The sequence below is a fragment of the Nyctereutes procyonoides genome, unplaced genomic scaffold (genome assembly GCF_905146905.1).
Source record: "Nyctereutes procyonoides isolate TBG_1078 unplaced genomic scaffold, NYPRO_anot_genome, whole genome shotgun sequence".
Classification (NCBI taxonomy): Eukaryota; Metazoa; Chordata; class Mammalia; order Carnivora; family Canidae; genus Nyctereutes; species Nyctereutes procyonoides.
Genome location: NW_026575128.1, coordinates 9045297 through 9068733, shown reverse-complemented (window position 1 = coordinate 9068733; position 23437 = coordinate 9045297). Strand labels below are relative to the sequence as shown.

The window sequence follows — 23437 nt, the reverse complement described above, 5'->3', positions numbered from 1 at the left end:
CCCTCTCCCTCTGTGCTCTCTAATAAAATTAAAAAAAAAAAAAAGGGAAAGAAACTTGGTGTCTTGATCTCCTTTGAGCACAACTTTTTGCAAGGTCCAGAGACACACTGTGGACGGATTCTGGAGGATAAGAAAAGAAAATTTTCTGTGTACCCTCTATACTCCCAGGTCCCTCCAGTCTGTCCAGGAAGAAATGCCACCAAGCACAGCCTGTAGTGATCTGCTTTCCTTCCTTTTTATGAATGAGCTTTTAGAGATTTTTTTGCATTAGAATTCAAGAAGGATGTTTGTCTGAGTGGTATATACCCTCTGTGCTGTGCTCCTCAGAATGGTGGGCTAGTTAGGCTGTGCTCACAGTTAAAGTCTCTTACGTAACACAGGCTTTAAAAAATAGGCTCATTTCACCAATAAGAAAACTAAAGCTCAGAGAGAGACTCGGTAACTTGCCCAAGATCCCAAGGCAAACAAGTAATGGCAAAGTTCTGCTTTAAACCCAGATGTAGCCAGTGCCGAACTCTTTCCCCCGTGGTCCTGTCTCACCTGAGAGCTGCAGAGAGAGGTTCACCTGGGAGTGGGAGGGGCAGGGCAGCCCGTTCGGGGCGCAGCTCAGGGAGGTTATTCTTAGAGAATAAACGGGGAGGTTGTAGGTCTCTTCATTTCTCTTCAACCTGAGTTACACTCCACAAAATAAAATATTACATGAGAAGACCTCTAAAATTCCTTACAGCCTTAAAAGTCTGAATTTGTTTTAAAAAAATTCCGTGGCTTCTAGCTTTTCTGTATTACACACAAGGTAAGTCCAGGCAAGCGATGTCCAATGCTTTACCCAAGTTACCCAGAACCTGGTTTCCCATTTCTGGGGCTGTTGTTCCGAGTGACGTACCCTTTGTACGACCAGGCCCAGTGTTCTCATGTGCAGCTCAGTGGCCTTGGCCGCTTTGTCACCATTTTCCCTTGGACGCATTTCAAGTGGTGCAGGGTCTGGGCCACGGGGCCTCCTTACCACTCCGAGCAGTGGCCGCCTTCCCCGCCTTGCTCCCCAGTAATCCTGAGACAGTAGGCACCCATTGGCCAGCAGAGCAGGGGCCCAGGTCTCCGGACGCCCCTGCGGACTCCGCTCGGTTGTGGTGCTGCGGCCCAAGCGCCTGGGCCTCCCGGCCGCCCCTCGTGGTACTTGTGTGGGCTGCTTGGCAGGCCCAGGGCGGGGAGTGCGCGCAAGAGCCTTGGGTGTTTGCACATCTCCGGCTTCTGTGTTATGCTTTTACATCATTTATAGTCACTGGGGACAGGGCTGCCTTACGAAGGAATAACCGCGCATTAGGAAGCCCTGAGCCTCTTCTCTGGCCAGGACTTGCGTGTCTCAGCTCTGCTGCTCCGATTCTGTCCGTGCTGCTCCGCGCACTGCCCCGGCCTCAGTGGGCATGGCCGTGCGGCAGGAAAGCCTTGTCCTGAGAGGCAGGAGACTCTGCTTCTTGGCGTGGCCTTGCCTCTACTTCTGTGCCCTGAAGTCGCTTCTCCTCTCGGAGAGATGTGGGAGGTGCTGGGGTTGGGTCACAATCTGTAAGAGCTGTTCCCTCAGACTCCACGGTCATTTCCTAAGAGGAGTCGCCACATAAAAGGATCACCTTTTAGAAGAACACAGTGCGAAATGCCAGCCTTTTCTGGTTCTGAGGAGAACACGCCCTTACGAGCATGGGTGAGACCAGGGAGATGGGAGGCCTTCCCTAAGGCCTTTGGGCATCAGGGCGCTCATACCAGTAAGTTCACGGACTTGCTCTTTGTCCCCACATCTCCCGGGCACGAGGCTAAAGTCTCTTCTGTTTGGGGAACAGGTATTTTTCCTAGAAAATGACGACCAGCACAGTTGCCTGAGTGACCCTGCGGATCATAGCCGACTGACTGAGCATGTGGCCAAGGCCTTTTGCCTCGCACTCTGTCCCCACCTCAAGCTCCTGAAGGAGGACGGAATGACTAAACTAGGACTCCGTGTGACACTAGACTCCGACCAGGTAAGAAGAGTGTCAGGCAGCCTGGGAAGCTGGGCTTAGCGACGCCTGTATCTCCTGACAAGTGAGTTCCCTGGGTCTTCGGCCGGGAACGTTCCCAAATGCACTGCTTGGGAGACTCTGAATCGCTTGAACCTTGGCTTCCTCACCCGAGTATGTCCAAGGACTTAGTCGTGAGGGTGGGGAAGGAGCGGAGGTGTGTGGGAGGACCTGCCACCCCATGTGAAGGGCATCAGCACTCCTCGTTGCCCGTCCCATCCTTAGGGACCGACCTGCTGCCCTCAGCCTGCATGTCCCTCACCGTCCTCATCCTGTCGTTTCCCTAACCCAGCTGCGGGGGCCTCACCAGCTCTGCTGCCGCCAGCATCCCCACACTGGTCGCGCTGCGGACTAGGAACAGCCCACCCCCCCTCCCAGGTCCTCGCCCCCGCGGCTCTCTCCCATCGCCCTGTATTCTGATCTAGCAGGTCCCTGGGACGTGTCCCACTTCTCAGGCTTTGGTGCAGAGCTTTGTCACCGTCAGGGAAGATGGGAGAGGTCGTGACCGGGCTCTGCTTCCAGCTGGTCATCAGTCCGCGTGTTTGTTTCCTACTTAAGGTCTTGACCCGCGCAGCCCTAGTGAGCCTATCGGGTAACACGAACGAGGGACCTCGGCCCTTTCTCGAATGTGACTGATGACCTGCTGGGGGGTCACCGGCCTGAGCAGTCGCAGAGCACACCTTCTCGGCAGGCCCCCCTTCTATTCACCTGGGTCCTTTCGGGTGAACGTGCCTTGTGGATTTCGTGCCTGACGTCCAGCCCCGAAGGCCTCGGTGTTGCTGCCCACGCGCCGCGCTCTCGGTGCCGCCCCTTCCTGGGAGCCTGAGGCCTTCGGGGTTGCGCAGCCCCAGCAGCACGGTGGGGATGAATGTGTCCTGATGGGCAGCAGACAACGGGGGAGGGGAGGGAAGGAGGGCACGCGGTGGCAGTCTCCCCGCAGCCCGGCCGCCTGGCCTTCCCTGGGCGGTGACGTCCCCCTCTCTTGTGTGCCAGGTTGGCTATCAGGCCGGGAGTAACGGGCAGCCCCTGCCCTCGCAGTACACAAGTGACCTGGACAGCGCCCTGGTGCCGGTGATCCACGGAGGGGCCTGCCAGCTGAGCGAGGGCCCCGTTGTCATGGAGCTCATCTTTTACATTCTGGAAAACATCGCATAGACGGAGAAGACCTCACTGGTTTTCTGTTCAGACCTGTTGCAACAGCAGTCATACCCAAATCATTTGCACTTTAGAACTGGAAGATTAAGCTTTTGTTAACACTATTAAATGGGGGGTGGGTGGGAGCGGGGCTTGGGGACAGGGGTGGGAGAGGGTGGCCGGGGGTCAGGTGTTCCGTAATTCTGAGTCTTCTATGCATTGTCCACCGAGAAGATCCAGGCAGCTTCTGTTACCGCACAAGTTACGCTATCCTTGCCGCTAATCCCCTTCCGTTACCATTTAGACAAAAATCCTGCTCTCCTCTCAAGATTTCCATATGCTGTTGTGCTCAGAAATGCTCAGATGGGTACAACCATCGCCAAGAACGGGGTTGGGAGGGCAGAGGGGAAATAAACAAAGAAGCATTGGTCTTGCACTCTTTGTACAGAATTGATATAAAACAGGAGACTCCCGCACTGATTTTGTCCCTTACATCACAGTGACTCCAAGTGGAATTCCCCCTCGGTGTTTTTGAGCAGCTTACTCGCAGCAGTGAACCAGAGCCCCAGGGGCCATCTCCTGTGGCCAAGGTCCGAGGTAGGGCAGCTCAGTGTGCGGTCCCTCGAAGCAGAGCCGCATTCAGGATCGCTCAGGCTCTGGGGCTTTCCGGGAAAGAGAGAGTACACGCAAGACGCCTCTAGGTCTGTGCTGGACAACTTTCAAGAAACACTGTATTGAGAAAGTAACGTGAACCTCTGGGAGAGCTGTAAATACAAAACCTACGTGCGCTTTACCTAGACTCACCGCTTGTTCACATACTAACATTTTGCTTCATTTGCTTTAGCTTTTTCTCTCTCCATAAAAAAATTAAGGCATTTGAGAGTAAGTTGCATACATCATCGTCCTTTATCCCTAAATGATGTTTAAATCTTAAAAATAAGGACGTTCTCCTTCATAACTGCAACTTCAGTTTAACATTAATAGGATCCTTGAATGTGGCATCTGTCCAGTCATGTCCTTCAGAGCATTTTTTTCCTCCAAAGCTTCCAGCCTAGCATCAGACTGAGCAAGCAGCTGTCCTGACTCACCTTTATGTCCTCCGTATTTTTGGTGAGTATAGGTTTCTTCACCCCATTTTTGAATCGACAATGCCTCATTTTGTGTTTGATGCTAAGTCTGTGCATTCTTGGCACTTTAGCAGTTATGCTTGGTCATCTGTAAGCGGAAGCCCTTCCTTCTTTCCTATCCATGCATTTAATTACTTTTCATTGTTAACATCACATTGGAGTAGTTGTAATTCTCTATTTCGGAGCTCAGGTGCTCTCAGCTCTGGCCAGAGCGCCCCTTCAAGCCAGCGCCCACATCCTTGTGAGGCTCTCCTCCCATTTTCCTCTCTGTCCGAAGGTCACCATCCCAGTTCATGGAGTATCTACCCTGCCTGCGCTTTGGAATGCGCCCCAGTGTCTTTTCGTGGGAGCGGTAGAAGCCAAGATCTAGGTGACCCTTGATACACGTGATATGTGATCATGTTCTCTTTGCTAAAAACTTCTTTAGTCACGGACCAAATGGGTTTCACAACTCGGTTTGAAAAATCCTGGTCTAGGGCAGCTCCCTTGCCGCTGCCATCTACTCGCAGCCCGGCCAAGCAGGAGTCCGCCCTTTGCGTGAGCAGCACCACTCCAAGAATCCCCTAGAAGTTAACGCAGTCCCCTGGGGGTGAGCGCTGCCCCCTGGCGGCTAAAGTTGGCTTAGCGCCTGGCGTCTCGGGCCGCGGGCTCTAGCCTTGCGCGCTCAGCTGGGCTGATCCCTCGTCCGGGGGGCGGGGCCGCCGCATTCTGTGCCCGTGGGCTTTGCGGCTGCAGCCGCGGACATCTGTGGACGGGACTTTCCCGTGGACCCCAAGGTGCCCCCACAGTGCGCCGACTTGTCAGGACTGAGCTCTGGAACCACCCCCCACCGCAGCTGCCAGACGGGTGACACTTCGACGTGTGTCGCGGGCGCGCCACCCAGGCCGCCTCAGCCCCGGAACTTGAGAGCCGCCCAGGAGCTGGCGGGTTTCCCGCAGTCGATCTTTCCTCGGCGGTACATCTCGCAAACGCGGCTTCTTCGGGACCAGTGCAAGCTTCGGAGTCCTGCTGAGGACGCGCTCTCGCCCTGCATAGTCGGACCCTTTCCTCAACTGTATGAAACACCTTTTGTTTAGTAAAGTCATCTTGTGGAGCTGAGCATAAAGTAACCCGGGCTGGTTTACTTTTTTCCCTTGTTTTATGTTTCTATATGTTGTAGAAGAACGATACAAAGTGGAGGGCTGAAACCTCACATTTCTAAATAAGTGAAGATTTTTTAGAATATTGTACAGAGATCCTTATAAAGAAGAAAATAATTGCCATCTTGGTAACTTACTAATTTTAATTATTGAATTCTTACTAAACGTTAGGCAATGTAGTTTGTCTACGTATTTTTATCAACACTCCCGGAGTACCTTCTGGTCTCCAGGGTCACAGGAATGTGGGACTTTGCTTTGTGGAAGTTCCCATCTAGTGTCTTCCCCTATCCGCTGTGGTCCCTGAACGCCGGCCGGCCCCAAATTTCCAAATGAATTTACTTCTATCATAACTAGTCCCTGGGGAATAATTTATGCATCTTCATGTGTTTCAGTCATCAGGGCATCTGCTGAACACTGTTTCTGTTTTTGGTGTGGTTTCTATTTTAGGGAGTGAATATATGGCTAGAAAGGCTAAGGAGTAGAGCAGGCATGATCATGCCCATTTTAGAGCTTGGGAAGCTGAGGCCCTGGGAGGGAAAAATCTGTGATGGAGCTGGAGCAGGTGCAAGTTCCCTGGCTCTGTCTCAGCCCTACAGTTTCATCCTAAAAGGAGCTTTCTTAAGGGACAAGATCTTTTAGGAGCCATCCACGAATACTTAAGGAAACCTGCTCGGAATTTGGAAGTAACAATGAAGGTTTCACAGTGGTGCCATAAGAAAGGAAAATAATGTTAAGGTTCTAAAATCTTTTGCCCTTTAATAAGATAAATTTTAAAATTTTTATTTTATCCAGTTCACTAATTCTAAAGGAAGCACATCTAGCACTAGACTGAAGAAAGAATTTATGACGTAAAGTTATTTGGGTTGTGACTGGTTCCCAGCTGCTCAGGAGTCCCAGAACTCTTGATGTCTGGTTGCTGCAAGAGGACAGATCTTAGGACCAGGAGGCTGGGCAGGCACTGCCCACTAGTGACCCCTGCATGCCGTGGCTGCTACAAGGGCCTTTTAACAATCTCAGTTTCCAAGTCCAGTGGGTGGCTTCGTCTCACCTTCCTCAGCCTGCAGGTTGTTTTCCAAAAGCAAAGGGGAATGACGCGTACCGGAGCAGAACAGGTCGTGAAAGGACGTCTCTGAGGCACAAAACTGTCAAATCAGAACAGGGCATTCATTCCTAGCGGAGCCCGAACGTAAAACCTCCTAGGGCTGTTTGTAACCTCTGAGGATAATCGCAGCTGGAGGAACACCAGGGTGGGTGCACACCCTCAGGAACCCTCCCGAGTCACCCCCCCCCTTTGCTCTAGGCCACCTTCTAAAAGCTAACCACCTCCTTCTCATTCTAGATTATTGCTTGACACAGATATGACTGCAATCAAGTGTTCTAGCTCTCACATCTGTGGAAATTTTGGTAATTCACCGATAGGTAAGGAAGACTGGCTAGAAAACTTTAGGAAAAAAGCCGTTTGTCATTCCCATTCTGTTCATCACGAACCGCTCTGCTCTTAAGGGCAGGAAGCATGGTCCAGCCCTATCCTGGAAAAAGACACGAAGAAGTTCTATCCCTGAGCTGTGCTTGTGCAGTCCCATGGTGACTGGGAAGCTGAATGCATCTGCTTCACTCATAGCCTTTAAAAAATCTTGAGGAATGCTCTGTTGAACCTAATGCTTCAAAAAGGGGGAAAAAAAGATGTTAACGCTTATTTCTAAGAAATGTAGCATATTGCGGTTTTGGCTATTAAATCTAAATCTATTCTAACTCCCTCCGTTGTCTCCATCCATTCAGAAAAACAGAGCCAAAGGAGAATTTCCTGGGCAGGAACCAAGGGACTTGTCTAGGGGAGCAGCAGACCTAAGGCTTCCCCTTGCCCTCCCTCAAAAGCAAAAGCCATGGTGGCAATTTCTGTCAATAACAAATGTTACTGCCACTCTGGCTTTTAAAAGTGACAGGGAACAGGGCTTTTACTCAGGACTTTGATAATTACTCTGCATATAGAGTGTTGTAAAACCCCTATAATAAATTTGACCTAGTTTCTTAAATAAAAGCGGCTACATAAAATTACATATATATATATATTATTATTATTTTTTCTATTTGTTTTTCTTCTTCCAGTTAACAGTCATTTAGTCTTAGATGCACGGACCAAACCCGAGACCCAGCCTCGCCCCTACTTCCCAGCACGCCTTCCTGGGTGTAACTTCCTCCTCCAGGACAGCTTCGGGAAGCAGGGAGGCTGGCGCAGCAGCAGTCAGGAGCCAAGGCACAGGCACAGGCACAGCTAGGGTAAACTGAGTTGTGTGGGACAGGCTGCACTGACCAAGTGGAGTCACGGAACCCGGCCCTGCCCCAGGCAGGGGTTTCCCGGTCACCCTCAAGTTCTCCCATCCCTCAGTTAGAGCTTTGAAAGGCACATCCAGAAATGTTGCATCCAGGGTGAGGATAAGCTACACACAGTTGCTACGCAAAGGTTAAGGGGCTGGAAGACCCCCGGCACAGAGCAACGAGGCTAGGAGGCCATCTGTGCCCTGGCCTGGCGGCAGGGGCGGCAGGGGAGAGCTCCGGGATCCAGCCTGCTCCGGTGGAGGACCAGGGCTGTGGTCAGTAACACACATACTCCCCAGATCTTTGGTGCTCGCGTAGCAGCATCTTCCTTACATACAAAGGTTTCTGTAGCCAACAAAGCTGGGAAGAGTACACTCCTGCACGCAGCTGCCGCCCGTTTCCTCTCCCAGTGCGGGCCGTCTCCTGCACGAGGGCACAGAGCACGTGTCGTGAGTCTAAACTGTATTGCACATGCCAACAGTTTAGAAAAGATTTCCTGCAGTCAGACTCAAGACCTCCAGTTCTAGAATCCAAGGAACTCGGCCCCAGCCCTACCCAACAGTTTTGCCCCTTGGTTGTCTTTACAGAGGGGAGAGTCCTAGGTTTTCTCCCCCACAGGAGAGGAACCCAGACCACTCTGGAGGGCAGAGGTCAGGGACCCAGGCAGCTGCCCACCTTACAGGCCCCTGGGCTCCAGGACCAGCCAGTTCTCCAGGACCGTCTGTACATCCTGTCCGCTCAGAGGCTCCCGCAGCCGCACCTTCACCTCCAGCTTGCCCCCGGTGGGCTTCCTTCCATCCAGCACCTGTGAAGGCCACGGAGACGGTAACTGAGAGGCCCGGGGCTGGGAGCAGAGCGCTCCTCGGCTCACGGGTCAGAAAAGAAAGGAGCTCATGTCCTGCAGTGTCCGCACGGGCGGGACAATCCTGCGGTCCTGCCTTCTGGCGGTTTTAGGTTAAGTCTTAAGTAAGACGTAAATCCAAGTAAGTGTCCGTGCTCCAAGGTGGAGAGGAGACCCCAGGGCTCCGCCCAGTCTTCCCATGAACACTCCCGGAACAGATGCTCACGCTTCAAACCACAACCCGAAAGCCACTAAGCCCTAAGCTGCCCTCCTTCACAGGGGGCCCCGAGAGAAGTGGACAGTAAGGCTGCACAGCCAGCGTGGCAGGGCAAGGACCGGAACACAGGCCAAGAGCATCGATCCAGCCGCTGCCCTGCTGCCCTCCTCCAAGGAAGGAGAGGCCCCAGCCTACACAGGCAGCAGCAAGGACGTGGGCCAAGACCCGCCAGTGGCACCATCTCGGTGCCTACCTGGCACCCTTCTCACTGGACCTTCATGTCCTCACCTGTCACACACAAGGTCTCCAAGTCCCTGCCCCTGAAATTGAGGGAGTTCACAGAAGTTCAAGAAGCTCTCTGGAGCCAATTCCTAAACGCAGACCAGCTACACTAGAGGGGGCCCCCAATCTGGAACTACCTGCTCAGCTTTACGTCCAGAGCTGGTTCCGCTCCACTGTGCTACTAGACAGCTGCGCCGACCACAACCCGGCCCCCCCCAAAACGTAGGACGGCAGTCGTCAGACCCTCAGGGGGCCCTCTAGTCCACCATCCCCGGGGACGTAGCGGGGCATGTTCTGCAGAGCATCACAGCTTCCTGTCCAGTGACGCTAGCACGCTGTCTCGGACCCTGTCAGGCTCATACGTGGAATGGGAAAGCACCTGGTCTACGGCACATTTACGATGCCTCAAAACGAACGGGCACAAAGAAACCTACAGTAGGGACTGACGTCCGTGAATGTTGGTTCTTACTTGCAGGTCCTTGGGTTTGCTCATCCTACCTCCACAATCTCTCTGATCTCACATTCGTTCTCTAGCCGCTCCAGCTTCAGGTGAGCTGTGCCAACCAGCTTGTCGCTTCTGAAGAAGGACCTGAGGAACCAAGAATCAGCCGACTGTTGGACCGGGAAGGCCGGTGGGAGCCCTGGGCTCGTGCAGGAAAACAGAGTAGGGGCAGCAACAGAAGCTGCTCTGCTCCCCAACCCCCCCACCCCCCCACCCCCGCCCCAGGCCCATCCTGGCAGTGGCCTAATCAGGGCCTCACCCTTTGTGGAAGATTTCAAACTTGATCCCTTTGCTTTGGATCACCCTCCTGAAGCCCCGGTGGTTTCGGTTGATGTTTAGTTTGAAGAGCTGATCAAATTCTGCAAGAATGGGAAAAGACAAAAAGTGGCATGGGCTCACGGCTGGATTTCCCTCTCTGCCTACAATTCGGAGTGACACCTACTAGACAGTGGTGGAGCTTCTAGGCCCTGGCTTGGAAGTCCACACAATTTTTGTGCTCTTGTTAGATACAGATTATACCAAAACGGAAAGGATTTGGATTCAAGTCCCATCTCCATTGCCTCCTTGCTATGGAGCCCTAGGCAGGTCCCTCTACCTCTCTGAGCCTCACTTTCCCCAAATGTATTACCTCTTGAGTAAACCAACTTAGGATAATAAACTGAAAACACTCTGAAAACAAAAGTGCTGCACACACAGAGGAGAGAGCGGGTCGGAGGAGAGAGCAGTCCTCACCTGGAGAGTTTGTGTTCTTCACTACAGCTGTTTTGCTTTTTTGAGCCTGCTCCTAAAGCAGGAAGATGGAAGAAGTCAGGACAGCTTGAAAAAGAGGTGTATAGGGCGAAACCTCTAGGCTGAGTGTTGAGGGAAGTGCCTGCCCCCCAACCCCGTCTTCAAACCCTTCCCAGTAGCCAGACGTCCCAGGGAATGCAGAGAAACTGGGCACAGGGTCCTAGAGTGGAAGATGGGGCTCAGGGGATCCTCCCTCTACCTGAACCTCACCGAGTTAGGGTAGTGGAACTCAAACCGCACAAAAGCATCCAAGTCATCAGGAGTCACCCCTATGATGGAGAAAGGGGAATCGGGATCAGAAGGAGTAGCCGGGGCTGAGGGGTCTGGGCAAGCGCCCAGTGCAGAGGTGGCCCTGGAGCTACCTGAAGGAGCTGGGAGGTTCATTCCCCGGACGATGATCAGATGCATTTCCGTGCTGTTGAGTTCTGAGAAGATCCTACAGCCAAGAAGCAAGGACAAAGAGCTGTGACAAAGAGCAGTAGGGAAGGTCCCCTTGTCCCGTGCCTGCCTGGCTGCCTTGCTGGAAGGTGGTCAGGAGAGCAGGCCCAGGGAAGCAAACCTGGCCTGGGCGAGCAGTGGCAGGGCTGGTACGCACACCTCAGACCTCCATGACCTCCAGTCCCGAGTTCCCACCGCCATCACCGCAGCTCTGAGCTTCTCATGGGCAGGCATCCACGGCCCACTCCTTCCCAGCGCCAGTGCCTATGGCACAGCCAGCCCCGGATGCCTCACTAAAAAGGCCTATGTCTCCAGTCTCTTGTCCTATCCTTGCATGGAACCCGTTTCCCTTAAGCCTTGGCACCTCACAATCTGGAATGTCTTCAACTCAAAATGATGGCTGGGAGGGTCAAGGCCCTGGGCCTGGGCCAGCTGCAGGATCTCCAGCTGCTTCTTGCGGTCCTGAGCAAGATTCTCAAACCTGACAGGGATAGGTGGGCACGTCAGCACGGCAGGGCTCATCTCCCCCACCCAATAAGCCGTAGCCCTGGGCCCACTGCTCACCTGGTGGTCTCGGCCACGTTGCCCTGGTGCATGAACTGCTTGGAGAACAGCACACATTTCTGCAGATAAGCGCCCAGAGTGACACCAGAGCCCGTAGCAAGACTGCTTAGTTTAGCATTCGAGGCCTGAGCCCCGCCGTTCCTCTGTATGTAGCCTCACCCCCCTTCCCCTAACACATACCCCAAGGCCACTGTTCCCAAGTCCCATCACACTTTTCTAACTTTTTGCTGTTTTCTTTCCTGAGGATAGCCATTCCCCCAAATTCACTTAGTGAGCTCCTGTTCAAAACCTAATAGAAACAGCATTTCAGAGGCTGATTTACGATGGACACACACTCAGACACACAGATACACCCGCCTCCCTTAGTACTCCTTTCTCGCTCCCATCTTCAAAGTACGTTCCCCTTGGTCACACAACCAGTAAGTAAAAGAGCCAGAATTTGAATCCAGGCCCATCTGACCTGAGCCCCACACCTTTCCCTGAAGGGGGCCGCAGGCCCTGAAAGAGGAAGAGAAACGACAACTGACCTCATGTTGCTCCAGAAGCATTTTTTGTAGCTGGGCATACACCTCCTCAGTCTTCTGGGAGAGCCGCAGGTCCTCGTGGTGAATGAGGATGAAGTCGCCCTCCTCATCCGTCAAGGGTGAAGGCACCTGCCCAGGTCACAAGGCCCCTCAGGGGCCCCAAGAGTCAGATTATTCCTCTATTGAGCATAACAAATACCGAATCCACACTGTTTCTCCAGTTCCCACTAACCTCCAGTGATGGGAACTCACTACCTCCCACTCTACCCCAGGCCGCCACCACGCTCTGCTTCCCCCTCGCCTTGCCCTGCCTTGTCACCTCTGACCCCAGCTAGCCCCTCTGGCCTCCTCTGGGACCACAGGGCAGAGCAACATAAGCAACAGCTCTTTCCCAGGTGTCCCCGCATTCTATCTGCACCTTGCCTGCCACCAAGCGGCTGCTTCGTTCCCGGCCCCGCCCGTCAAGCCAGCCAGCGCCTCCCCTGCCTGAGAAGTCCTGCTGCTCACCGAGGTGAGACTCACCTTGGAGAGGTCCACAGGTCGGCCAGCTCGTACCTGCGTGATCTGAGCCTCCAGGCATTTGGCCACCCGTAGGTGGGCCTTTGCTTGCTCCAGGTCCTGGCCACGCTTCGCCTGCAGGGCTGCCCGCTGGTATTGCAGTCTCCGCGCCTCCAGCAATGCCAGCTGCTCCCGCACTGAAGGATGAGGGACGATGGCTAGGGCCATGCCTGTCCCTCCCTGGAGCCTTCGCTCATCCATCCTTCTCCCCAACTCACCAGAGGGACTCAGCGACTCCTTAGAACTCGAGGCTTTGGGATCAGGCAAGGCCCGAAATGAAGGGACCGCAGGCTTCGCTGGCTTCTTGGCCACTGGGGCCTGGGCTGGGGGCTCATCCTGCAGGTGCCCGGGAACGTGTCATGGGGGTCTGTTTCCCACCCGGGCTGCGGCAGCTCCCAGACCTGCGCTTCCTTCCTAACGCTGCACTAGCTTGCCATGTAACCAGACGTGAGTGGCTCTCCCGTCACGGGCCCTAGAGAACCTCAGAGCTGGAAGCTGCCTCAAAACCTTCCCAGTAGGAAAGCAGGGTAACGGGGACTGAAGCTGGGCCCTGGAGTCAGAAAGACGCTGGCCCAACTCTAGCTCTGCTAACTCCTGGCTGGGTGCACTTGGCCAAGTTTTTTCTCTGTGAAACCGAAGAAAGCATACCTCACTGAGCTTGTTAGTATGGACGACGACAGGGAGTGGGCTTAGCCCTCGTCCGCTACTCCCCCCAGCCAACCCCTGGAGCCTTGGGCCTGAGCCAAACCTCATCCTCCTCCTCCTCTGCTGGGACTGGATCCTCCGAGGAAGCCAGCTTCTGGGCAGCAGCTAAAGTAGCTGCCACCGCATCTTCCTCGGTGCCCACAGCGGGCGCCAGGCCAGGAATGGGGGGGAATCCTGTGGAAGACAGATGGCTAGGAGAGGGGCAGGGGAGCCTCGGAGAAGCACGAGGCGGCTGTGAGCCATGGCTAGAGGCAGACACGTGAGCAAGCACTTCCCCTCCCCACCTATCTTGCTCCCAGACCTCCGTATAAGGCCCCCACGCCGAGCCCGCTCACCTGGCGGAACAGGCAACTCAGCAAAGTCCACTCTCCGTCCTGCCCGGTGTGCCCGGATGGCATCCTGATATTGCTGCAAGGGAAGGGGGGACTTGCGGGGACCGCGGCATGTAGACTCCGCGCAGGGAGAGGGAGACCCAGAAGGCAAGCGAGCCCCTGAGGCAGCAGGAACTCCCGAGACAGAGACAGACAGACAGAGACCCGAAGAGCGAGGCCCACCACAGCCACAGAGAGGTCGTGCAGCTGTGGGCCCACCTTGGCTATGCGCTCGTGCATCCGCGCCTTGCGCTCATCCCCACTGCCCCGGGCCTGGATGCCTGCCTCCCGATACTTGTTTAGTCTCTGCTGCAGGGCATCCAGCACCGTCGGTGGCTCAGCAGCAACCACTTGAAAGGAGAAAAGAGATGGCATCAGTCTGCTGCCTCTCCCCAGGGCCCCAGCCCACAGTTCCACCATCCCGTCCTACCTGGAACTGCTGGAGTGTCAGAGCCCGTCACTGGCTGCACTCGCTCCAGGGCTAGGGGTACAACTGAGGGTGCTGTGACAGCCTTGGAAGCCTGTGGAAGGGCCTTCAGATCTGGGGACCCAGAGGAGAGGTGGAAGTGGAGGTGCCTGGTGAGTCCTGGCCCCGAAACTCCCTGATGTCAGCCTGAGCCGGCCCCAACCCACTGTCCCCATACTGACCCTTAGGTGCCGGAGGCATGGCACTCAGGTCCACAGGCTGCCCCTTCCCCAGGGCCTCCAGGACTGCACCAAATCTCTACAGTAGGAGAAGCAGGTGTGAGCATCAGCCAGGGAACTCTTGTGCTAAAAAACTCCCCCCTCAGACCCATCTTCCTCAGGCCCAGTCTACATGCATGACCATGCAGGTCACTGCCCCCATCTGTGAAACAAGGGGTTGGACACAGGGCCTCCGAGTCAGATGCCATACCTTCCCAATCCTCATGAGTTCTCGGGCACCGTCTAGGTCTCCAGCCCGCTTGGCATTCAGGGCAGCCAACTTGTACTCTCTCTGTCGAGCTGACAGCAGGGCCCGTGGGTCTGGGTCTGAATCAGGCGGGGCAGAGATGCCAGGACTACCCGAGAGGCTTGTCTCCGGCTGAGAGGGCTTGTCTATTAAGAAACAAAAAGCCTGCAGAAGTGGCAAGAGGATCAACGAAGAAGGCGCACCCTTTGGGTCCCAGTGCCTACAGGTCCAGTTGGCCCAAGGACCTTTCAGGGAAGGTGCAACTGATGACAATGGGCAGGGTGGGATAGGGAGGCAGGCTCTGAGCTTAGAGACTAGGACAGGACTTGGAATGCCTCCAGGTACCTGGCTCCTTGGTGAAGGGAGCTGGGGCATCTGCCTCTGCCTCAGGGTTCCTGTCAGCAGCTTCCTGGGGGGCCGGCCGTCTCTTGCCCACGGCCACTGGAGGTGGAATCTCATCCTCACTGATCTTCTTGCCTTTCCTCACAGCAGCCAGCTGAGCCTCCAGAGTCTGAAAGAGAGAACCAGAAGCCCAGCGAGTCATCTCAGCCTGAACCCTGCCTGAAGATGGGCCAGGAATCTTTCACCTCCACAAGGGGAAGCCTTACCCACTGCCCTCAGCCCCACTCCTCCCAGCGCTGTTCCTTGGCCAGGCCCAACCCACCTTCAGGCCACGCTCACAGCGCCTGGCTTTGGCTGCTTCACCTGCCTCCTTGGCACTGGCTGCAGCCTCCCGGTAGTTGTGGATCCGATCCTCCAGCAGAGCCTGCAGCCCCTGAGGCCCTCCAGCCTGTAGATACTTCAGTTCAGGGCATGGCCACTCCAGGGCCAGTTAGGCCCTTGCTGCTCCCTCCCTGCAAGGAAGCTGCCCCAGAAAATGGAGCTCTTGGGTTCAAGGAGAAGGAAGAGCCTAAAAGTCTCAAGGTGGGAGGCAAAGACTCATTGGAGAGGCCAGATGCCATGTCAGAGGGAAACACAGAGGCCTAAACAATCTGTGGAGGTCAGGAAATGGCTGCAGGGGGTGGTCTGGGAGAACAGAGAGGCCTTTGAGGCTGGCCAGCCGCAAGCAGCTTCTCAGGCTCTGTCTGCTTGGGGCAGCTGTGGAGGAGCACGGAAGGGCTACTGCAGCCTTCCTAAGCAAGCCATGCTACACGCATGTTCTCCACAGACACTTTCAGGGCATTAGAGGTGCACAGGATCCCTCCAGAACCTACCTGAGCTGCTGGGACTGAAGCTGTCAGTAGAGCTGTCTGCCCTGGGGCTTCGGTGTCTTCCTGTCCCTTCTTCTCTTCAGAGCCTCCTGGGCTAGCTGTCTCATCACCATCCTGGGGCCCAGCCTCCTCATCCACACCCAGGACCTCCTGCAGCTCAGTCTGGAAAGAGACAAGTCTCAGGAGCTTGGGAACCTCAGCATCATACCCATGACAGGGTACGAAAATAAAGCCCCCCACCCCCAGCAGCATCGCCAGCATCAATCACTGTGCCTCAAAGTCCTCTTTACCAAAACACTCCTTTAATCTGACCTTAAAAGCCTTAAAAACAGTGAAGACTCCAAATCTGAAAATTCCCAAATGCACAGCTCAGACCACATGTCAAAAGAGACCTCACATCGTGGTTAGAAAAATGGGCCCTTCTTGGGCAAAGCACTCACTCAACCTCAGAGCACACACGAGACAAAGCCCAGGCCTCTTCCTCAGGCTTGATCACAGAGCCCCCCCTCTCCCCCCACACCAGCATGGCAGACGCACCAGCAAGTCTGCATCCTCCTCCAGCCCTTCCTCCTCCAGCCCTTCCTCCTCCTCCACATCCCGCATGCAGTCTGCAGCCAACTTCTCGATGTGAGCCATAGGCAGGGGGGCTGAGGGAAGAAGGTCACAGACGGTGAGGGCAATCAAAGGTCCGTGAGGAGGGTCTTTGGTCCCCTGTGCCAACAAGACACATCCAGGGAGAAATCCTCTTTCCCTTCCACAGCCAAAGTCCCACCTGGAAAACCCTTGCTCTTCATGACCCAGCTGAAAAGACCCTCAGCTAGGAAAGCTTCCTGGGAATGCTCCCTTCTTGGCATTTTTGTCATAGGTATTCACAGACATGCCCATCTATTCCCCAAAGCCTCGTTTCCCATATGTATAGACTTTTAACGTCCAGGGAAGCTTTACGATACTTTTACAAGGTAGGTGTCACCCCCATTTTACACACGTGAGCTGATAATACCAAGGTTAAGTTTCCTCACATTGCAATCTTAGTAACCAAGATGCAAACCCAGGCTCATCTAACTGCAAAGCCGGTTTGGACCGAGAGATGTAAGGGCCATGGGTCTCCCAGACCAGTGACTCCCTTCCCAGGTCCTCCCACTGTCCTCATCTCAGGGGCACATGGGATGAGGGATGGTTCTCTCTAAAAGAAAGATTTAGACCCTCAGATGCTCCCAGGCTTCAGGTCTCTGCCCTCTTCCAGGCTGGGGAGGGAGACTGCACTTACTCAATAGCGTCTGTGTACTTACGTGCTCAATGCAACCTGTGCTAAGCCCGAGCCCCTCCGCTCTACTGGGCCCTAGCTAGGGCTAAGATAGAGAAGTGAGTCAGTCTGAGACTCATTAGGACCATTGTCCATAATGGGGAGAGGGGCCATCAGAGGAGGAGTGAGCTTCCCATCACACAGGTGTATGAGCAGGACGAGACAGCCTCCTGGTGGGAGTACTGCAGAAGACAGGGTATCAAGGACCTGGTGATCCAACTGGCTCCTCCCAGCTGAGAGGAGACAACCGTCTCTACCACCCACCTGAACCCATCTGGTCCCAGCAACAAGCCCGCCCAATGCCACAAACTCACCCTGCCCCTTGGGGGCTGGCTTCCTGCCTGTGGCCCCTGCTTCCCCGGTGAGGGCCAGCAGTTCAGCCTCCAGGTCTCCATCATCTTCAGTCTCCTCCATTCCCAGCATCATGTCCTCAGGGCTAAACTCCACAAAGAGCCCCAGCTGAGAGCAGAGAAGGGTTCTTAGGAACCACACAATGAGGACCAGTCCTAGAGCCAGTCTCAGGCAGTCCGAGGCTCCTTCATTATGTGTGAGGCACAATGTGCAGACAGGGAAACTGAGGCCTGCAACATTAGCCTTTGGGGCAATTATCTCCCTAGTGAGTATAAAGAACCCAGTAAGACTACATTGCCATTATTATTACAGCGTAACAGCACTAGCTGTCAGGCACTGCACTTAGCATTCTACATGATTTTTAATTCTCAAATCCTGAGACTTAGGCCCTGTTTTGTTTTTTTTTTTAAATTGTGGTAAAACACATGTAACAGGGTGCCTGGCTGGCTCAGTTGAAAGAGTTTGGGACTCTTGATCTTGGCCCCATCCTGGGTGTAGAGATTACTTAAAAATAAATAAACTTTAGGGATGCCTGGGTGGCTCAGCAGTTGACCATCTGCCTTCAGCTCAGTGCCTGATCCCAGAGTCCCGGGACCGAGTCCTGCATCAGACTCCCTGCATGAAGCCTGCTTCTCCCTCTGCCTGTATCTCTGCCTTTCTCTCTCTCTCTGTGTCTATCATGAATAAATAAATAAAATCTTTAAAAATAAATAAATAAACTTTAAAACAAAACATAACAAGGGGTGCCTGGGTGGCTCAGTCAGTTAAGCATCTGCCTTTGGCTCAGGTCATGATCTTGGGGCCCTAGGATTGAGCCCTGCATCCCTGAGCAGGGAGCCTGCTTCTCCCTATCCCTCTGTAGTCCCCACCCCACTTGTGCTCTCTCTCAAATTAATAAATAAAATCTTTGAAAAAAACAAATGAAACAGAAAAATTATCTTAATCATTTTTTTAAGGTAAGCTCTACGTCCAATATGGGGCTTGAACTCAGGGCCCTGAGATCAAGAGTTGCATGCTGTACCAACTGAGCCAGCCAGGTGCCCCTCACCGTAACCATTTTTAGGCGTCCAGTTTGGTGGCATTAAGTACATTCACACTACTGTGCTACCACCACCACTACCACCAGAACTCTTCTCATCTTACTCAACAATTCCCCTTTCCCTCCCCTACCCCATCAACCACCATCCTACTCTCTGTCTCCATGAATCCGACGGCCCTAGGAAAAGGTAGCCCTATTTCCATCACCATGCTCAGGTGAAACTGAAACAGCCTTAAGTGGCAGAGCTAGCATCTAAAGTAAAGGGCTTGACTTCAGTCTATGCTCTCCATTCCACACCCTCCCTTACCCACTTCTTTTAAGACAATAAAAATGGACTAAGAAGTTTCAGGACTTGGGCCCAGAAGAAATAAAGGGAGATTAGAGGATACACTTTTCAGTCTCCCACCTGGGCCAGAGCCCTGTGTCTCTAAGCAGCAAAGCTCTTCCAATGGCCACAGTCCTCAAGCCCTGGCATCCTTGGCTGGCAAGCAAAATCGTGGCCCTAAATGAGAAACCTATGACAGTGATGACACCCCATCAGAACACCCCAAATTTGGTGGCTCCTGAGCCCGCTCACTCATGGAGTGACCGTGGCAGGAGGACGCCTGGGTGGAAACGCAGCCGGGTTTAGGCTCCTCTCCCGGCGCGGCTGGTCGGCGCTAGTCAGAGGGGCCTGACCGCGCCGCCGCCTCCAGGGAGCGCCGCTCGTCTCACAGGACCAGCGAGGGAGTCAAGCAGGTGACCCGGTTTGCCCGAGCCGCGTGGAGACCCCAGGCGGCCGGGGCGCGAGGGGGGCTGCGTCCATACCTGCTTCGCAGCGGCCACGCCCCGGCCACTGGCCTGAGGGCCCTTCCGGGGTCTCGGCCCAGGCATCTCGGCAGCGCGGACGCCGGTCTGAGGGGGAAGGAAAGCGCGTCAGGCGGGAGGAGCCTCCGGGCCCGCCCCCAGCAGCGCCGCCGCCGTGGGTGTGGCTGCCAAGCTCCCAGCCCCGCACCTGCCCCGCCCCGCGGCGGCACCGCGGTGGGAGGCCCCGGCCCGCCTGCTCGGCTTGGGGGACACCAGGAGGACCGCGGGGGCGCGGTCGGCCACTCAGGGACCCGCTGCGCGCAAGGCTGGAGCCTTCAGAACGGCTCCCGCTACGTTACGGCTCGAAATCCAGTGCCTCAACCAGTGGCCGCCACTGGCGGCACAAACCTGGACACTCGTCCCCACACCAAGTCCCGTCGGGCCGCTCAGCTCCGCAGCGACCCGCATTCCCGCTCGGGCTCCCGACCGCAACAGGACACGACGTGACGGAACCCACGCCCCCGCGGCCCCGGCCTGTCACCCACACACGCGCGCCCCGCGGCCTGCCACCCCCCAGCGGCCCCCGCGGCCCCGGCCCGCACCCCCAAAAGCTTCTGGAGAAAGTGATGCTTGTGCTGAGTCATGAAAAAGTTGGAGGAAAGGCGGGGAATGGACTCCCAGAGGGAACCCCCACAAGGGTTCCGGGGGAGGAACCCGCGCGAGGGAGCTGCGGCCTGGGGTGCAGGGAGACGCGGCACGGCGCGGGCGGGGCCCTCGGGGCTCCGGGAAGCACCCGGGGGCGGGCGATCCGGGATCCTCCCTGCGGCCGCGGAGGGAGCACGGAGGCCGGCGGGCTGCCCAGGACCGAGCACCTCGCCACGGCCCCGCGAAGTGGCGTCGCGATGGAGACGAGGGGCGAAACCCACGGGGCTCCGAGGCTCACCGGCCGCGGGCGCTCGGGGTGACGGCAGCCCTCGGGGCGCTGAGGCGAGCGGGCTCGGGGCAGAGACGGACGTCAGGTCCCCAGGCCGAGGCGCGAGGGCCGCGGAGCGCTCACGGGAGGCGAAGCCGAGGGACCCGCCCCCGCGCCCGCATCTGCCCCGCAGCACCCCTCGCTGGGGCGGGCCCGCTGCGTACCTCGCCGCGGATCCGACGCTAGCCCGGTCCTAATCCCGCCCGGCACAGCCCAGGGCTCCCGCGGCCCCGGGAGGCGGCGGCAGCCGCGACAGGAAGCGACCCTGCGGGAGGCGGCTCCCGCCCGGACACGTGACGCCACGCCCCGTGAGGCGCGCACCACGCAGGCGCAAGCCGGGGCGGGCGTGACGTGCCAGCCGGTGACTCCAGCGGTGAGGTTTTCCGCGCGCAGGCGCCTTCGGGCAGGTAGCGCGACGCTCGGAGAGACAGACGGTAGTTGGGCAGGTTTGGGGTGCGCCGCTGCTCGCGCACATGCGGCCGGTGCGTCCCCGCAGCGGCTCTTGGCCGCTTCCCCCGCCGAGCTCCCTCCCCTCCGGCGCGACGCCCGCGCCCCACCCCGCCCCGCACCCCCCCCCCCGCGCCCGCGCTGTCCCGCACCCGCGCCCCGCCCCGTCGGCGTGGGGGCGGGGCTGCCGCAGGCTCCGTCCCGGAGGCGGGACGCTCCTGCTTCGCCCCCGCGGTCGGGGTTTGATCGAGACCTGGGTCCCCAAAAAACGCGAAGGGGCTGCCCTTTCTCAGTAAGGCACTGCACGTCCCCTTTCTCGCCGGAAGGCGCGTTGCCCAGGTGAGAGCGGCAGGGCCAGGCACCTCGTCCAGGTCACTCCGGCTTGACGCGGAGACGGCTCCCCTGCCCTGCTGACCCAGGGATGTCGCGTGGAGGGGCGTTAACGGGAAGCTTCGCCTGCAACAAAACCTAGCACCGCGCTCCTGCCGGAATCCTAAACTTTTACATTATTATTATTTGCAATTTGTAGTTAGCGGTTTCAAAAATCTTCCAGTCTTCTTGGACAAAGGGCCTGTTTTCTTACTGCTTTTGGGCCATTGTCCAAAGAGGTCATTTCACCATTCAAAATGAAGTTTCGCTCTCATATTCTCATCTCTTCTCATTAAAGAAGTTTTCTCTTATAATGAAATAATATACACAGACATATGCAACATCTCATATTTGTTTGAATGCAAGCTCCACAAAGGCAGAGGTTTCTGTTCCCCGAGTTCTCTCCAGTGTCTAAAGCAGGTAGCTACTCAATAAGTAGCTCCTATTTTCTCTAGGAACTGACCTAAATACACGGGTACCTACCACAAATTTAAGAGAAAAAAAAAATCACAATACAGTTGAAGCCACCTGTACACCTCTCAGGTTGCAGCATTTTCCCAAAGACAAACTTACTCGGCTGAATTCTTTGCCCTCCTCTGCACGTGGGGATCTGGAAGCCGTCTATAGCGTTTGTTTGCGAGCGAGCGTCAACATCGTGTCATTGGTCTCACTACATACATTCTTCAACCCCTTTTTCTGCTCTATTTGTAAGCTTCATCCACATCAATAATACTGTATCTGGTTATTTTTCATCTCTATAGTATTTCATAGTATGAAAATGATTCTTTCCCAATTGCTTGCCATTACCGTGCCGTAAACATTCTTGTACACAAACCCTGGGGTCCAGCGTGTTTCTCTAGGGTATATACCTAGAGGTGGGATTGCTGACTCGGAGGGTTCCTGCATTTTCCAGATTAAATATTACCAAATCAGCTCCAAAACAGTGCCAGTTTACATTCCCATCAGTGGGGCATTTGGGTTCTAGTTGTTTCCTATGGTCATGGAAAGGTTTTCTAATGTATGTGTGAAAGAGTTTTGACTTGCAGGCCTCATTTACTAGGCTTCCATTTTGTTAGTCATTCATGTGTCTTATTGTGTAGATGACTTATTTACTCATTTTTCTTTTTTATTGTGTAATTTTTTGCTCTGATACTGATCCTCTATTAAATCCAATTATAAACATATATGCATATATGTACTTTTTTTCTGAATTTTTGAGAACTATTTGCAGATGTTCTTTCACCCATAAATAATTCAATAAGGACATTCTATAGAACGGCAAAAACTTGCCATTCACAAAGTTTGACATTTACCTCAAACTTACATAATATATATTCCCTAATGTTTATAATTGTTCGCGTCCACAACCCAATCAAGGTTCACATGGTGCATTTAGCTATTTAGGCGTTTTTTGTTGTTGTTGTTTTTTAATTTATTTATTGAGAGACACAGAGAAAGAGAGAGGCAGAGACACAGGCAGAGGGAGAAGCAGGCTCCATGCAGGGAGGCCCGACATGGGACTCAATCCTGGGAATCCAGATCACACCCTGGGCTGAAGGCAGGTGCTTAACCACTGAGCCACCCAGGTGTCCCGATACTGATATTTTTGAAGAGGAACAGTTGCTTTGCATATCTTCCCCTCAATTTTGATTTCTCTGATAACTTTCTTTATCAGATTTGGTCAAACATTCTGGAAGGACTATTCACAGGTGCTGTGTTTTTCCTTAGTGCCCGACAGAAGACTTTAGATGTCAGTTCCATTGTTGGTTGGAAATGTAAATGAGAATTGCAAAGTTACACAAAAACCCTGCCAAGATTTTGACTGGAATAGATTTGTATTTAGAGACTATATCTCTTTATTTATTTCTCAGTATATTTTCTGTGCCTTCTAAGTCTTTTTAAAGATTTTTTTGATAAATAGTAATTTTCAAAAAATTATATTTTAAAATATATTTCTATATATATTTATATATATATATAGAAATATATGCTATATTTCTAGCAGGCTTTTTTTTTTAAGGTTTATTTATTTGAGAGAGAGCATGGGAGGGGTGGTGGGGGCAGAGGGAGAGACTTAAGCAGACTCCATGCTAAGCACAGAGCCTGACGTAGGATTTGATCTCATGACCCTGAGACCATGACCTGAGCTGAAACCAAGAGTTGGATGCTTAACCGCCTGCACACCCAGGCACCCCAAGTAGTAGTTCTCTTTTATAAACTTTGTTATATTCACATTGTTCATTGACTTACAGTAAATCTTCCTCTAAAGCCTGACCATAGCCATCTAGTTCCTTCCAAGAGGCAATGTAACCAATTTCTTACACATTCTCCCACCACTATTTAATATAGCTACACATAATTTTTTGCATACCATGTTGCCATTAAATAAGTGGCAGGGCTAACAGAAGAGTCACAAGAAGGGCCTACTGTCAGAAGGATGGTTTGGTTTTTATAATCTGGTGTTTGTAATAACTG

At 54.3% G+C, this 23437-nt stretch overlaps 2 protein-coding genes across 6 annotated transcripts in view; one reads left to right on the top strand and one right to left on the bottom strand.

Moving 5' to 3' along the window:
• The window catches only part of ZFYVE9 (zinc finger FYVE-type containing 9), a 185705-nt gene extending 182396 nt beyond the window's left edge, over positions 1 to 3309 (top strand). The window contains exons 18-19 of the mRNA XM_055341934.1: positions 1833 to 2009; positions 3039 to 3309. Coding sequence (XP_055197909.1) covers positions 1833 to 2009; positions 3039 to 3200 — 339 coding nt within the window. The 3' untranslated portion in view covers positions 3201 to 3309. The remainder of the gene's footprint in view (positions 1 to 1832; positions 2010 to 3038) is intronic.
• A 2866-nt stretch (positions 3310 to 6175) lies between these two features.
• Positions 6176 to 20453, bottom strand: CC2D1B (coiled-coil and C2 domain containing 1B). Of its 5 annotated transcripts, none has more exons than XM_055341794.1 (25): positions 20311 to 20453; positions 19195 to 19281; positions 17312 to 17456; positions 16232 to 16341; positions 15698 to 15856; positions 15148 to 15273; positions 14829 to 14994; positions 14448 to 14629; positions 14201 to 14276; positions 13983 to 14093; positions 13772 to 13902; positions 13517 to 13589; positions 13225 to 13355; positions 12695 to 12812; positions 12474 to 12613; positions 11922 to 12047; positions 11395 to 11453; positions 11195 to 11311; positions 10755 to 10828; positions 10603 to 10661; positions 10336 to 10387; positions 9863 to 9962; positions 9600 to 9690; positions 8437 to 8566; positions 6176 to 8184 (listed from the first exon to the last, which is right to left on the bottom strand). In XM_055341794.1, exons 2-24 carry the CDS (start codon positions 19258 to 19260, stop codon positions 8438 to 8440), a joined length of 2541 nt encoding a protein of 846 aa, XP_055197769.1. In that variant the 5' UTR covers positions 19261 to 19281; positions 20311 to 20453; the 3' UTR covers positions 6176 to 8184; position 8437. The 5 variants fall into 5 exon arrangements, with proteins under 5 accessions (XP_055197769.1, XP_055197767.1, XP_055197770.1 ...); XM_055341792.1 differs by having other exon boundaries at positions 12441 to 12613; positions 20311 to 20452; XM_055341795.1 differs by lacking the exons at positions 19195 to 19281; positions 20311 to 20453 and adding an exon at positions 18794 to 18895 and having other exon boundaries at positions 12441 to 12613.
• Positions 20454 to 23437: the final 2984 nt, after the last annotated feature.

Coding starts and splice junctions, on each gene's coding strand:
- CC2D1B (XM_055341792.1), bottom strand. CDS start 19,260: ATGCCTGGGCCGAGACCCCGGAAGGGCCCTCAGGCCAGTGGCCGGGGC. Junction 16,342..17,311: donor GCCAGCCCCCAAGGGGCAGG/GTGAGTTTGTGG, acceptor TTCTTCCCTCAG/CCCCCCTGCCTATGGCTCAC. Junction 14,094..14,200: donor CATGCCTCCGGCACCTAAGG/GTCAGTATGGGG, acceptor CTGGGTCCCCAG/ATCTGAAGGCCCTTCCACAG.